The sequence below is a fragment of the Schistocerca nitens genome, chromosome 1 (assembly GCF_023898315.1).
Source record: "Schistocerca nitens isolate TAMUIC-IGC-003100 chromosome 1, iqSchNite1.1, whole genome shotgun sequence".
NCBI lineage: Eukaryota > Metazoa > Arthropoda > Insecta > Orthoptera > Acrididae > Schistocerca > Schistocerca nitens.
The window spans coordinates 766,908,768-766,922,907 of NC_064614.1; the positions used below are offsets into that span (position 1 = coordinate 766,908,768).

The 14,140-nt window shown below is 43.8% G+C and overlaps 1 protein-coding gene across 1 annotated transcript in view; it reads right to left on the reverse strand.

Moving 5' to 3' along the window:
• Window positions 1-14,140, reverse strand: part of LOC126237050 (odorant receptor 2a-like) — a 70,298-nt gene that overhangs the window by 14,053 nt on the left and 42,105 nt on the right. Inside the window, exons 4-5 of the mRNA XM_049946820.1 lie at window positions 11,960-12,411; window positions 573-672 (exon numbers count right to left, since the gene is read on the reverse strand). Coding sequence (XP_049802777.1) covers window positions 573-672; window positions 11,960-12,411 — 552 coding nt within the window. The remainder of the gene's footprint in view (window positions 1-572; window positions 673-11,959; window positions 12,412-14,140) is intronic.

The following is a 14,140-nucleotide window of genomic DNA, read 5'->3' on the forward strand; positions in this document are numbered from 1 at the left end:
TGTGGCGTCGAATGTAATAAGACCTGCACCAAGTCGGCCGGACCTGCCCCGCAAGGGACCACCCGGGCAATGACGCCAAACGCTCATTTCCATTTCCACAAAGGCAATGGTGGCACAATCAGATCACAACAAGTTATCCCCATGCTTGTCCGAACGTTCGTTCCATGTCCTAATCTAGAAGAGATAAAGACTACACCATGGTGAAATTTGCCAGGAATTCTTGCAATGACGCTGTGGCACAACCATCGTGTGGCTGATATAAATTCACAATTCGGAAAATTAAACACACACACACCTCATAGCGTAAACTCCCATGAGATAAACACATATAATAACCTCACCGTAAGTTTATCAACCACAGCAAGCTTCCATATGCAACGCAGCGCATAATTTTTGTGTGTTCCGAAAAAAAGAATCTCAAAACACAATTTGGTTTTATGTTGGACTGACACACTACTAACTTGCTAAAGTAACATGTAACCCTTTCTGTTGAAAACATATATATACTGTGATTATGGCTTTACTATTGTAGTGTCAAATGAACACTATGGATACATTAAAAAGATACTTACTCCTGCAGTAACAAACATATTGAAACACAAGTTCGCCATGTTGACAAAGAGGAGAATGAAGATGGACACATTCATTGCAGTCTGTAACAGCCAGACACATCTGGAACAGAATTAATAAATATGTTAATAAATGGAGAGCAAGGTGTTTTATCTGACTGTTATACCCGGCTGCTTAACATAGAACTATTCAATTTTAAATACACAGTCAATAATTAAACATAAATTCGAAGCTACTCTAGTTGCAGATGTTACTTGTGTGTGTTACACAGAGCAGCTTCCTTATCCCTGCTTGTGGCTGCAACATTTCAATAATTTGATATGAAAACTGCAGATAGGGAAATAGCCTCAGGGCTAACGAGGATGAATGGTATTATTTTACGCTTAACTTATTGTTACAGTCATTTTGAGGAGGCCGGCCGGGGTGGCCGAGCGGTTCTAGGCGCTTCAGTCTGGAACAGCGCGACCTCTACGGTCGCAGGTTCGAATCCTGCCTCGGGCATGGATGTTTGTGATGTCCTTAGGTTAGTTAGGTTTAACTAGTTCTAAGTTCTAGGGGACTAATGACCTCAGCAGTTGAGTCCCATAGTGCTTAGAGCCATTTGAACCATTTGAACCATTTTGAGGAAAAATTCCTTGGTTTTAACTATTTCTTAAATATTATATGTGATTTAAAAGGATAACAGCCAACTTATCTCTTATATGTAACAAAAACCAGATACGCAACTAACTGTACCAATTCCGCCTTTATGTCACAACTTCCGTCTTCTGCAGACGTGTACTGTCTGACCGACCCTGTGCTAGGAGCTTAGAAGCACAACATCAATTTTGATGCCACCGTACATACTTAACAATGTACTCGCAAGATCTCTCTCTTCTCTCTCTGCCTATATGGTCTCTTGAACCGGTATATAGGGGCTTGGTGGGTGGTGGAAGCTATATAATCGCAATCGCAGATGTAGCTGTGACTGGCAATTTAGACTCTGTCACCCTTTATTTATTTTACCTCGCAGCATCTTCAGAGAGAGAAGATTATATTAACCAAATCCTCCTGTTTAAGTCATGAATCTTTTAGTGGGGGGATGGGGCTGACTAGACGTCACATTGTCTGTTACAGTCGTCATCTTAATCAGTTCACTGAGTGATCTAGGCAAACGGATAAAGCAAGCCTCAACGTGTGCCTGGAGGGATGAATGAAAGGTCACAGCGAATGAGGCGGTCTTTATACGGCTCTATACATCCTTCTCTTTATGTTCTGCGTTTCAGAAATCATCCATCTCAGTTCTCAGTTGTCTAGTTTACTCATACATAAATCTACAAGGAATCACTTTTTTGAATAGTTATTTATTTTTCCTTCAACCAGTTTTAGAAACTTTTCAGGTTCATCTTTAGATGGTTTTCTAGAAGTTACATCACTATTTCTAGCATAATGCTGGGCGCTGCCATGTGGCAGTATGGGCGGTCTTTTTCTGTTAGTGTCCACGTGACTGCTTCCATTTTGACGGACAATTGGTACATCACTTCGAACACTGTTGTACAATCTGTATACTTTTACACTGTGATAGCGTAACTTGTATACAGATTGTGTAACAGTGTGTGAAGTGATGTACCAATTGTCTGTCAAAATGGAAGCAGTCACGTGGACACTAACAGAAAAAAACCGCCCATACTGTCACAAGGCAGCGCCCAGCATTATGCTAAAAATAGTGATGTAACTTCCATTAAACTATCTGAAGATGAACGTGAAAAGTTTCGAAAACCGGTTCATAGAATGATATACAACTATTCAAAAAAGTGACTGGTTGCAGTTTTGTGGCTTTACACTTAATTAATAGACACGGGTTCTAAAATATCCTTAACGGATAAGCATAATGTGTTTAGTTAATTTTCCGAACGATGTAGTTACGATTAGTAAAGTGTCATGTTGAAATCTCTTAACTGATTTCAGAACAATTTCATTAACGCCATTCCTCTTTGGATGAAGACTGAGGACGAAATCACTAACAAATTCAAATTCACTCTCGTCTTGTTAGTATAAGTATTCTGTTTTTTGTAGAAGTATACTTTCCTTTGTTGTAAACCAGAAGTACTATAGTCCCATTGGTAGCTTTCAGGATACCAGAATTTTCCCTCTGTTTCCTCTAGTAGGTAAGTAAATTCATGACGAAGCCTAATGCAATGGGACGCATGTCGCAGAGTTGCCCTCTGCTTCGACAAGAAGTCACGCAATAATAGCACAGAACACTTCGCGATGGTGATCTGGGCGATAAGTCGCCCCTCGTTCTCAGTGACGCACAGTGAGGCAGTAACTTCAACAGATTCTTTCCGGAACGACAAGCGGAATACAATGCAATATGGTACAACTGCTTGAGAAATTCAGACATGTGAATTCACTTTTGCAATTATCCGAGTCCGGCAGCACCTAATGAGGAAGACATTCGGAAATACAAACTTATTCTGTTACTAAAGGTTTCCTACTTTAGTTGTAGTACATAGTCTTTACTGGATGCCCTATCATCTCATGAGAGGCTGTTAGGCTATTGCCATGTTGACACAAATATTACTTATTATGGCTTTTTTACCACAATACTGCAACAGTTTAAAACGCACACGTTAAAGAAACTGTGACCGATCTGTTGACGAATACTTGTAAAATGGCTCAAGCAACATCGTAACGTAAAAATAATGTTAATGTTCTCATTGACATCTATTAAGCATTCCTTGCGATGAATATGTTTCAAAAAGTGTACGTTATGTCCAAGAAATCTATAAGATGGACCAGTTGGATTTACGAGTTGCTCGATGATGCCATAACGATATTCCTAACGATTATATTTTTCCCAGTTTGAGTTTTAACTTTATTGTACCTATAGGAAAACTGAATGTGTTTGCTTCTTCAACGAGGTGCGTGGATGTGATACATTTCAGTTCATTCCAATCTTTCCCGATGAAGGAAACTTTCTTGACAGTGGAGAGATGGTTCAGATGGCTCTAAGCACTATGGGACTTAACTGCTATGGTCATCAGTCCCCTAGAACTTAGAACTACTTAAACCTAAGTAACCTAAGAACATCACACAAACCATGCGACCGTAGCTGTCGCGCGGTTCCAGACTGTAGCGCCTAGAACCGCTCGGTTACCCCGGCCTGCCGGCGGTGGAAAGGTCACACACAGAATCTGTACAGCTGATTCAGAAATGAACCCTTCTGACAAGAATCTCGCAAACGGTAAGGGTTTAGTATAGCAACGGGGTGGTGTATCAGCAATAATCAGCGTATCACTGGCACACAACCTCATCGAGAAAACTGCAAATAGCGAATACTTCTCCAGGAAATCACGAATCAAGTCGCAAAGCTGAGACGATACCCCAAAGGCCCGCAGCTTGATTAGAAGTTGCTTGTGAGGAACGGTGTCAAAAGCTTTCCTGAAATCTAGAAATACGGAATCAACTTGAGATCCCTGTCGATAGCGGCCATTACTTCGTGCGAATAAAGAGCTAGCTGCGTTGCACAAGAACGATGTTTTCTGAAACCATGCTGATTACGTATCAATAGATCGTTCCCTTCGAGATGATTCATAATGTTTGAATACAGTATATGCTCCAAAACCCTACTGCAAACCGACGTCAATGATAAAGGTCTGTAGTTCGATGGATTACTCCTACTACCCTTCTTATACACTGGTGCGACCTGCGCAATTTTCGCCGGCCGAAGTGGCCGTGCGGTTAAAGGCGCTGCAGTCTGGAACCGCAAGACCGCTACGGTCGCAGGTTCGAATCCTGCCTCGGGCATGGATGTTTGTGATGTCCTTAGGTTAGTTAGGTTTAACTAGTTCTAAGTTCTAGGGGACTAATGACCTCAGCAGTTGAGTCCCATAGTGCTCAGAGCCATTTTGCGCAATTTTCCAATCTGTAGGTACAGATCTATCTGTGAGCGAGCGGTTGTATATGATTGCTAAGTAGGGAGCTATTGTATCAGCGTAATCTGAAAGGAACCTAATCGGTATACAATCTGGACCTGAAGACTTGCCCGTATCAAGCGATTTGAGTTGCTTCGCAACCCCTAAGGTATCTACTTCTAAGAAACTCATGCTAGCAGCTGTTCGTGTTTCAAATTCTGGAATATTCAATTCGTCTTCCCTGGTGAAGGAATTTCGTAAAACTGCGTTCAATAACTCCGCTTTAGTGGCATAGTCGTCGGTAACAGTACCATCGGCACTGCGCAGCGAAGGTATTGACTGCGTCTTGCCGCTTGTGTACTTTATATACGACCAGAATTTCTTCGGATTTTCTACCAAATTCGAGACAATGTTTCGTTGTGGAACCTATTAAAGACATTTCGCATTGAAGTCCATGCCAAATTTCGCGCGTCTGTAAATTTTAGCCAATCTTCGGGATTTCGCGTTCTTCTGAACTTCGCATGCTTTTTACGTTGCCTCTACAATAGCGTTCGGACCAGTTTTGTGTACTATGGGGGATCAGTTCCATCTCTTACCAATTTATAAGGTATGAATCTCTCAATTGCTGTTGCTACTATATCTTTGAATTTGAGCCACATCTCGTCTACATTTGCATAGTCAGTTCGGAAAGAATGGAGATTGTTTCTTAGGAAGGCTTCTAGTGACACTTTATCCGCTTTTTTAAATAATTTTTTTTGCGTTTGTTTCTGGTGGATTTGGAGGAAACGGTATTGAGCCTAGCTACAACGACCTTGTGATCACTAATCCCTGTATCAGTCATGATACTCTCTATTAGCTCTGTATTGTTTGTGGGTAAGAGGTCAAGTGTGTTTTCGCAACCATTTACAATTCGCGTGGATTCGTGGACTAACTGCTCGAAATAATTTTCGGAGAAAGCATTTAGGAGAATCTCGGAAGATGTTTTCTGCCTACCACCGGTTTTGAACAAGTATTTTTGCCAACATATCGAGGGAAGGTTGAAGTCCCCACCAACTATAACCGTATGAGTGGGTTATTTATTTGTTACGAGACTCAAATTTTCTCTTAACTGTTCAGCAACTATATCATCGGAGTCTGGGGGTCAGTAGAAGGAGCCAATTATTAACTTAGTTCGGCTGTTAAGTATAACCTCCACCCATACCAATTCGTACGGAGTATCTACTTCGACTTCACTACAAGATAAACCACTACTGACAGACACAAACATTCCACCATCAATTCTGTCTAATCTATCTTTCCTGAACACCGTATGAGACTTCGTAAAAATTTCTGCAGAACTTATTTCAGGCTTTAGCCAGCTTTCTGTACCTATAACGATTTCAGCTTCTGTGCTTTCTATTAGCGCTTGAAGCTCAGGGACTTTCCCAGCACAACTACAACAATTTACACCTATAATTCCGACTGTTCTTGATCCAAGCACGTCCTGTATTTGCCATGCACCCTTTGAGACTGCAGCCCACCCCGTACTTTCCCGAGGCCTTCTAACCTAAAAAAAAACACCCAGTCCACGCCACCGGTTTTGAACAAGTATTTTTGCCAACATATCGAGGGAAGGTTGAAGTCCCCACCAACTATAACCGTATGAGTGGGGTATTTATTTGTTACGAGACTCAAATTTTCTCTTAACTGTTCAGCAACTATATCATCGGAGTCTGGGGGTCAGTAGAAGGAGCCAATTATTAACTTAGTTCGGCTGTTAAGTATAACCTCCACCCATACCAATTCGTACGGAGTATCTACTTCGACTTCACTACAAGATAAACCACTACTGACAGACACAAACACTCCACCATCAATTCTGTCTAATCTATCTTTCCTGAACACCGTCTGAGACTGAGTGTAGTGAACTCCTGACCTATTCAGCGGAACCCGAAACCCCACCACCCTATGGCGCAAGTCAGGGAATCTGCAGCCAACACGCTCGCAAAACCGTCTGAGCCTCTGATTCAGACCCTCCACCCGGCTCTGCACCAAAGGTCCGCAGTCGGTTCTGTCAACGATGCTGCAGATTGTAAGCTCTGCCTTCATCTCGTAAGCAAGACCGGCAGCCTTCACCAAAACAGATAGCCGCTGGAATCCAGAGAGAATTTCCTCAAATCTAAAGCGACACACGTCACTAGTGCCGACATGTGCCACCATCTGCAGCTGGCTGCACCCTGTGCTCTTCATGGCATCCGGAAGGACCCTTTCCACATCAGGAATGACTCCACCCGGAATGCACACGGAGTGCACACTGGATTTCTTCCCCTCCTTAGCCGCCATATCCCTAAGGGGCCCCATTACGCGCCTAACATTGGAGCTCCCAACTACCAATAAGCCCACCCTCTGCGATTGCCCGGACCTTGAAGGCTGAGAATCATCCTCTGAAACAGGGCAGGCAGATGCATCTGGCTCAGCCAGAGACCTGAAACCTGTTTGTCAGACGCACTGGGGAGGCTTTCTGATCAGTCTCCGGTGACGTCTTTCGCTGCCTGCCACGCCTTGGAACGACCTCCCAATCAACCACAGGCGAGGGCTCAGCCCCACTGTGGGAAGCAACCGGGGCATCCATAGCGGCAGACCGATCTGGAGACAGACGGGACGAGGTTGACATCCTCGTGATACCCAAGTCCGGCTCCCCACAGTGGTGCCCATTGGCAACAGCCTCAAGCTGTGAGCGAAGGGATGACAACTCAGCCCTCATCCGAACACAGCATCACAGTCCCTGTCCATTCTAATCGATGTTGAACAACAGTTACTGAAAAACGAGTCCGTGCCTAGATAACACAAGGGAAACATGCAAAGAATGTATGAACTAACCTGTACAAATGCCTAATGACTGCGCTACAATCTGCCTGAATTTACGATTACAGTAACGAAAACTCGAAATTACACCTCCTCTACGAAACGCTTTCTCTGATTATGTAGCACTGCATCTCAGTATACTGGCATAACCACTTGAGCAAAGATCAGTGGCATTACAAAACTCTGGACGCTTTGGTTGCACTGCGACAAGTGGAGTACATGACACCAGAGGCATGTGCTCACCAACAAATGCGCTTTGCACTTACAATTACGGGAGGTCCAGCTGGCAAGTGGCCCCAAATCTCCGACCAGGTGGCTACCATTGTGAGGCCATAGTCAGCTGCCACATATTGGAGCAGCTGTCTCCATTCGCCATCCTATACCCAATCCGTGGGAGCCACGCACAGGAGGCGACCCAACCACAGATCCGCCAACCAAATGTGCGGCCAGAGGCCTATGCAGTTATCACCATACCGACGCATACCATGGGAGACAACCAGTTTACCTTGCTAGGAGCATAGCCAGTCCAGGCTCCTATGTAGCATCTGGCGCAGCTATGATCACCACCTGGACATGCTTCCCACGCAAGGTTATCATGCTACTGGGCCTCCTTGGGCATAGTGACCCGCAGACATCTTCACAACTACGCAGGGTGTTCCTACAACGGTGGGTTCAGCACTCATCGCCCTACACCGTACTTTAGCTCGACACATCTGTAGTAAACTGTTTTATGTAAATAAATGAATCAACATTAATAGTTCTTGGGTGTTCAGCCTGGTACCGTCTTCTAAAAGGCGCATATTTCGGCAAGCCCACTTCTCACCATGTACCTGCGTCACTCATAACTGAGCGCCTTCACATTTTCTCTCTACTCCTCCGCGCATCCAGCCGTCTCCAACTAGCGCCTCTGGGAGTGGACATGGTGCGGTGGTTGAGAAAGCGTGGCGTAGGTCGCCGATCCAGGTTTCAATAGCGCCACGGCGGGTGCTGAACGCGGATCTTTGGTGGCATAGCAACAGTGCTTCCTCTTTCTCTTCAGTTGTCATAACGGTAGCGGACATCTACGTAGACTGCCGCTTTGCTCTTGTCTAGCTTAATTAAAATCCCTGTCCTTACTTACTAGTTTCTCATGCAGTCAGATCTCTACAGACTCTTTGAGGATACTGTCTCAGGAGGTTTTACATCAACTATGTGTTTTCATAATTCATGGTATATCCGTGGGAGATGCAGTGCTCTGCCACAGCAGACTTTGTTGACTGAACGTGTCTGAATGGCGTTTATGCTCAGTACCTCTCTCATGTTCTGTCCGTATAGTCTGACCTACACAAATTTTGCCACACACGTAAAGGAGTCCTATTTTATCTCGACTGATCGTAACAAGGTTTCGTCTTGGCATGTGGGAGGAACATGCACTTGACGCTTTGTTTCCGGAGTACTTTTCCGATTGTTGCTAATATGTTCTCGACGTATGGAATAATCACCGTCGCAACCGCTTTGTCTTCGGCGTCAGTGTTTCGTGTCTTTGTTCCTTTGGCTTTAGGGCACATTTTATCTTGCGCTTGCTGTAACCGTTCGTACACAACATAACCTGCAAGTGCTGCAGCTCATCTGACAGACTGCGACGGTACAAGATATCACGTCCTCTGAGCACTGTGCTTAGAACACCTTGTCGTTGTGATAAGGCATAGCAGCTGGAGGCATCCTAGTATAAATTCATATGTCTCGGTTTACGCTAGATGCTGTGTCCTAGCACACTGTCTGGTCCTTGTTTGAAGAGCACATCCAGAAATGGTAGTTGGTGGTTTCCCACTCTCCATCGTGAATTTGGTGTAGTGCGCAGCGAATTGAGGTGTTACAGAAAGTCTTGTATGTAACGTCGTCCATATGGCCAGATTACTAACGTGTCGTCTACATATCCAAAAAAGGGCAAGAGCTTGTCGACTGCCGACTCCAGGGCTTCTTCTTCAAATGTCTCCACAGGTATATTAACCCTCGCCACTGTTTGTTCGTAATAATTTTCATCAAACAGAAAGTAACCTGACATTAGCACGAATTCCAACAGCTTTGTTAGCGCTTATTCAAACTTTTCTCCTATGACGCTTAGGGAGTCTCCTATAGCCATCCTTGTAGGTGATGCACTTCGTCGAAACTCACGATGAGGTCTAATTGGCCCAGTCGAAATTGCTGGAGCTGCTGAATGAAATACACCGAAATTCATATGGTGCTGGCAAATGCCAGCAGGGGCGAGCTTCGCTGTGAGGTGTTCCCCTAACTCACATTTTGGTGCGCAGATGTTGCTAACAAGTAGACGAAGAGGCATTTCTTGCTTGTGAACATTAAGTAGACCGTACAGTGTAGGTTGTAAAGCTGCTCGTGGACTAAGTTTCTTCACCTTCTTCTTGTCTAGGAAGGCATGTTAGAGAAGCTCGATGATCTTTCTCGTCACTCGGTTGGTAGGAACATCTTCAGATCTCCTATATTTGTCGTCCTTTAATAGGTCGTACAATTTTGGTTTATAAATGTGACATGGTAGCAGGCCTGTAGAATTCACTTTGTCAGCTGGGGGGATAACTGTCTCAGAATCTTCTCGTAGCCATTTAAGTGCTTTCAAATGTTAGGCTTCGATGGAGATGCCGTCTTAAGTGTATGGTACGTTTCACAACGTATTTCCTCTGAAGCATCCAGTGGATGTGCAAGAGCAGCCTGTTCTGCTGCTGGTAAAATCGTCGATGTCGGTAAGAAATTTAATCTTTTTCCTAGCACAGACAAGTTACTATCAATTACTTTCTCTGTCCAGTTAATGACAGTTCTCTGAGGTTCTTCTTGCCCTGGTTTCGCCGTATGGCGCTCGTATTTAGCAGTTTGTCTACAGGTGGCTCGTTGCCATGTCTTGCTTTCTGGCTTGAAACCAGATAAACTGCATCTATCGACTTTCACCAGTCAGGAGAGAGCGTCGACGCCAGCTGCAGGTGGAGCGAGAAGAGTTCTCTTGACGTCTTATCGAGTCTGCGTCGAGTGTACTCTATCCTCTAACTGACCAGAACCAGGTCTCCTGGTCTCTGGTCTCCTGGTTATTTGGCTGGTGGCTGCATTTATGATGTTCACCCCGAAACCGGTTAAGAAGGACCCGTGTCGACGGATAGTAATTCCTGAGGCACTGAAAACCGTTTGTTATTGAGATGGCATGACACTCGTCTGGCTAGTCTTCATTAGCAGTGTTACATAAATGCGATCCGTGCAACATTCCTTGCAGACAAGTCGGAAAGCCCACGTTAATACCCCAACAAATCAGGCAGTTTCACTCAGTGTGTGGCCCTTGGCATGTACATACACTGGAGCTCCTTTCTGTCACGTTTTCACGTCGGCCCTACTACGCTGATTCTATAGGACCGATTGTCCTTTACGAGTTGATTCAGCTGCAATCCCGCTGTTGTTTTATGCAACCTGAAATGTTTTATCTAGCCTTCAAACACCACGAATGATGTTTTCACACTCTCTCGCTGGCTACGCGCAAACTACACAAAAACTGAACGGAGACTTTTGTGTAGGAAACCGTCATATTTTTACTAGGATACGTTTTCTCTGGAGGCCACAATTTTCGAGTTATTCAAGAAAACTTGCAAGACTGAATTTCAGATGCAGCTCAGCCCACATGCTCATCCCTCACTAGTCAGGATTTCTTATATGTCGTTCATGGCCCTCCCTCCTACCGCTGACTACATAACTATTCCAGGTAGCCCACCTTTTTTGGTATTTATCGACTTTGTGTACATTTTAGCTAACAATTTTGTGAACCTGAACAGCATAAAATAAAAATTATCGTTGTATTCGTGATGTCTTCTGACTACGAAACTGTGTTTGTGCGGGTGAAGTTTCCAAAAGGCGTTTTTCTTTCTTTAGCGTCACGGGCACGTCTAAATTGATAATGTTAACGGAACAAAAGAATATGCTGGTGGCGTAATAGCCCAATCAATAGAAATCAGAAAGGTCGAATATTGGCAGTAGTTAGTGTAGTCGGAAATTTTTGTACGGTGGTAGGAGGGAGTGTCCCGAAGTACATATTAGAAATCTTGACTGGTGAGGGATGAGTTGCGGGGGTCGAGGGGGGGGGAGGGGGGAAAGTTGGGGGAGAAGGTTGAAGTTGTGTTTGAAAGTCACTTTTATACGTTTTTCTTGAATAATTCCATAATTCCAAAATCGTGGCCTCTATCGAAAACGTATCCCAGTACAAAATTTAGCTATATTAAATTTCATACAAAAAGTGTCCTGCTCTATTGTTCTGTAACACTAACAGTTTGCTTGTAACGAGCGAGAAAATATGAAAATTTCGCGCGTGGATTTTGATGGCCAGATATAACACTGCGCGTTGCATAAGACGACAGCGTTTGTGGCAGCTGAATCAACTTGTACACCCGAATTTACTGTCATGATTTGGGTCAGCGGTGAACGGTGACATAACCAGCTGGTACCAGTTATACACCATCTAAAACGTTCCAAAGCCATTGGTGTGCTCTTTTCGCATCGTGATCAGTACTTCTCCCGATCAACGTTGTTAGGGAAATGCTGTCTTCTTTAATAAAACAGTACGCAACATTTGCAACAGGTGTATACTGCATTAAATACAATGATTATTAAATTAATTTACCAACCTGAGAATCGTCTGATGATGATGAATGTTCTCCAACAGCCGTGAAAATATTTCGTCGTCTGAAAAATTCTCTGGATATTTCTCTGTAAATTGAGGGGCACGGTCACCACGGGCTATCAGTGAATCGTATTCTTGGTCCTCACGTCCATTAGCCTGATCACAGTCGATAGCTGAAATGTTCTCGTTTAAGACTTGAAGCTCAGCTGCAACCATCATCATGAGGCGAATGAAGAATACATCCAAACATATTGCCGATTCTACTGTGACAGTGAGACTGAAGGCTTGGATTACGTATAACAGTTGATACGTGGGCGACGAGTTGACGCCAGAAGGGAGCCAGAAGGGTAGGGGAAGCTGGCGGTGGTTGTCTTGCGCGTCCAGCGCGGCACTCGTCTCAGCGCCGAACACCAGTGGAGAGCATACCCAGTAGAGCGTCGGGAGCAGGGCCATTACCTGCAACACAAGGGAGAATGCATGTATCCTGTCTGCCACAAGGTGTAGGAGACATGTTGTATGTTAATTGATATAAAAGACGCTGCTGCCATTGATCCAGGGAACGGTCCTTATAAGTCAAAGCTTCTGAATGGTGGGCTCCATGTGGTTTCCAAGTTGTGCAGCGGCCGTAAACCATGAAATTACCAAATAAGCAGCAACCAGTCGCAATATCATGTTTTCTTTATTTACTTTCGCAAATCGATTTCAACTGATTAATAGCCATCATCGGCGCTACAAATACCAGAATAAAAATAAAACTAATTAATAACAGTGACCAAATGAATAAATGTACATAAAGCAACGTAAAAGCAATTAAAGGTATACAGACGCATTAAACCATTTAAAATGCACATAAAAATTTACCTTTCAACGAATTTGTGCCGGCCGGCCGAAGTGACCGTGCGGTTAAAGGCGCTGCAGTCTGGAACCGCAAGACCGCTACGGTCGCAGGTTCGAATCCTGCCTCGGGCATGGATGTTTGTGATGTCCTTAGGTTAGTTAGGTTTAACTAGTTCTAAGTTCTAGGGAACTAATGACCTCAGCAGTTGAGTCCCATAGTGCTCAGAGCCATTTGATCCATTTTTTTGAATTTGTGCCCTGAGTAGTAACACTGTCTTAAGCAGAGGTCAAACATAAAGTGATACATCGACAATTGACTATGACAACGAGAAACCATAAGAGGGACGCTGCAAACCAAACCTGCACTGTATGCGAAAGGATGCAGCTAAAATAAAAATGAAAAGAAGAAATGACATATAAATTGAGGTAAAATATAATGATAAAGTACTGAAATATTTACAAAAAATGGATATATTGACAAATATTTAGTCAACCACATAGTACAGTTATATACGCCAAAAAGCGATTGTGGTGGTGGTGGTTAGTGTTTAACGTCCCGTCGACAACGAGGTCATTAGAGACGGAGCGCAAGCTCGGGTTAGGGAAGGATTGGGAAGGAAATCGGCCTTGCCCTTTCAAAGGAACCATCCCGGCACTTGCATGAAACGATTTAGGGAAATCACGGAAAACCTAAATCAGGATGGCCGGAGACGGGATTGAACCGTCGTCCTCCCGAATGCGAGTCCAGTGTGAAAGCGATTGTACAAATTGGTAAAAAAAAGGAACAAACATAGGTGAGAAGCACACCATAGAAGAAGTTTTAAAAAACTTTTTAAAAAATTTTAAAATTATTTATCATATTATCGAAGAGCAGAAATTAATCGTAATGCCAAAACGTAAAACGGTGTTGGCATCCATCTAGCGTACAGTTAATGATATTCAGGAAGTATAGATTTTTTCCGGCAGATGGCGCCACATTGCTGCATGCACATGTAAAGTAAACTAAGTTGAGATAAGAAAATTACGGACACGAACGAAACAAACTTATTAAACAAACAAGACCAAATGCAGAAATAAACAGCTAGCACGCTTCATACATGGGAAAATTAACACAGGCTCGATAGGGTGAAATGAGAACTCGCAGGATTTTGCTACTGGTTGCTGATTATTTGGTAATTTTAAGTCAAAGTTGTAAGATGGTCAAAGACCTTGCGTCCATTTACTGTAATCCAACAGAAGTTACCATGACAGTTCACACTTCATTGCAGAGTGAAAAGTTCGTTATTGATGTTCTCAATCTGATTAACTAGTGCTTTAGTCCGCCTCGATAGCTGAGTGGTCTGCGTGA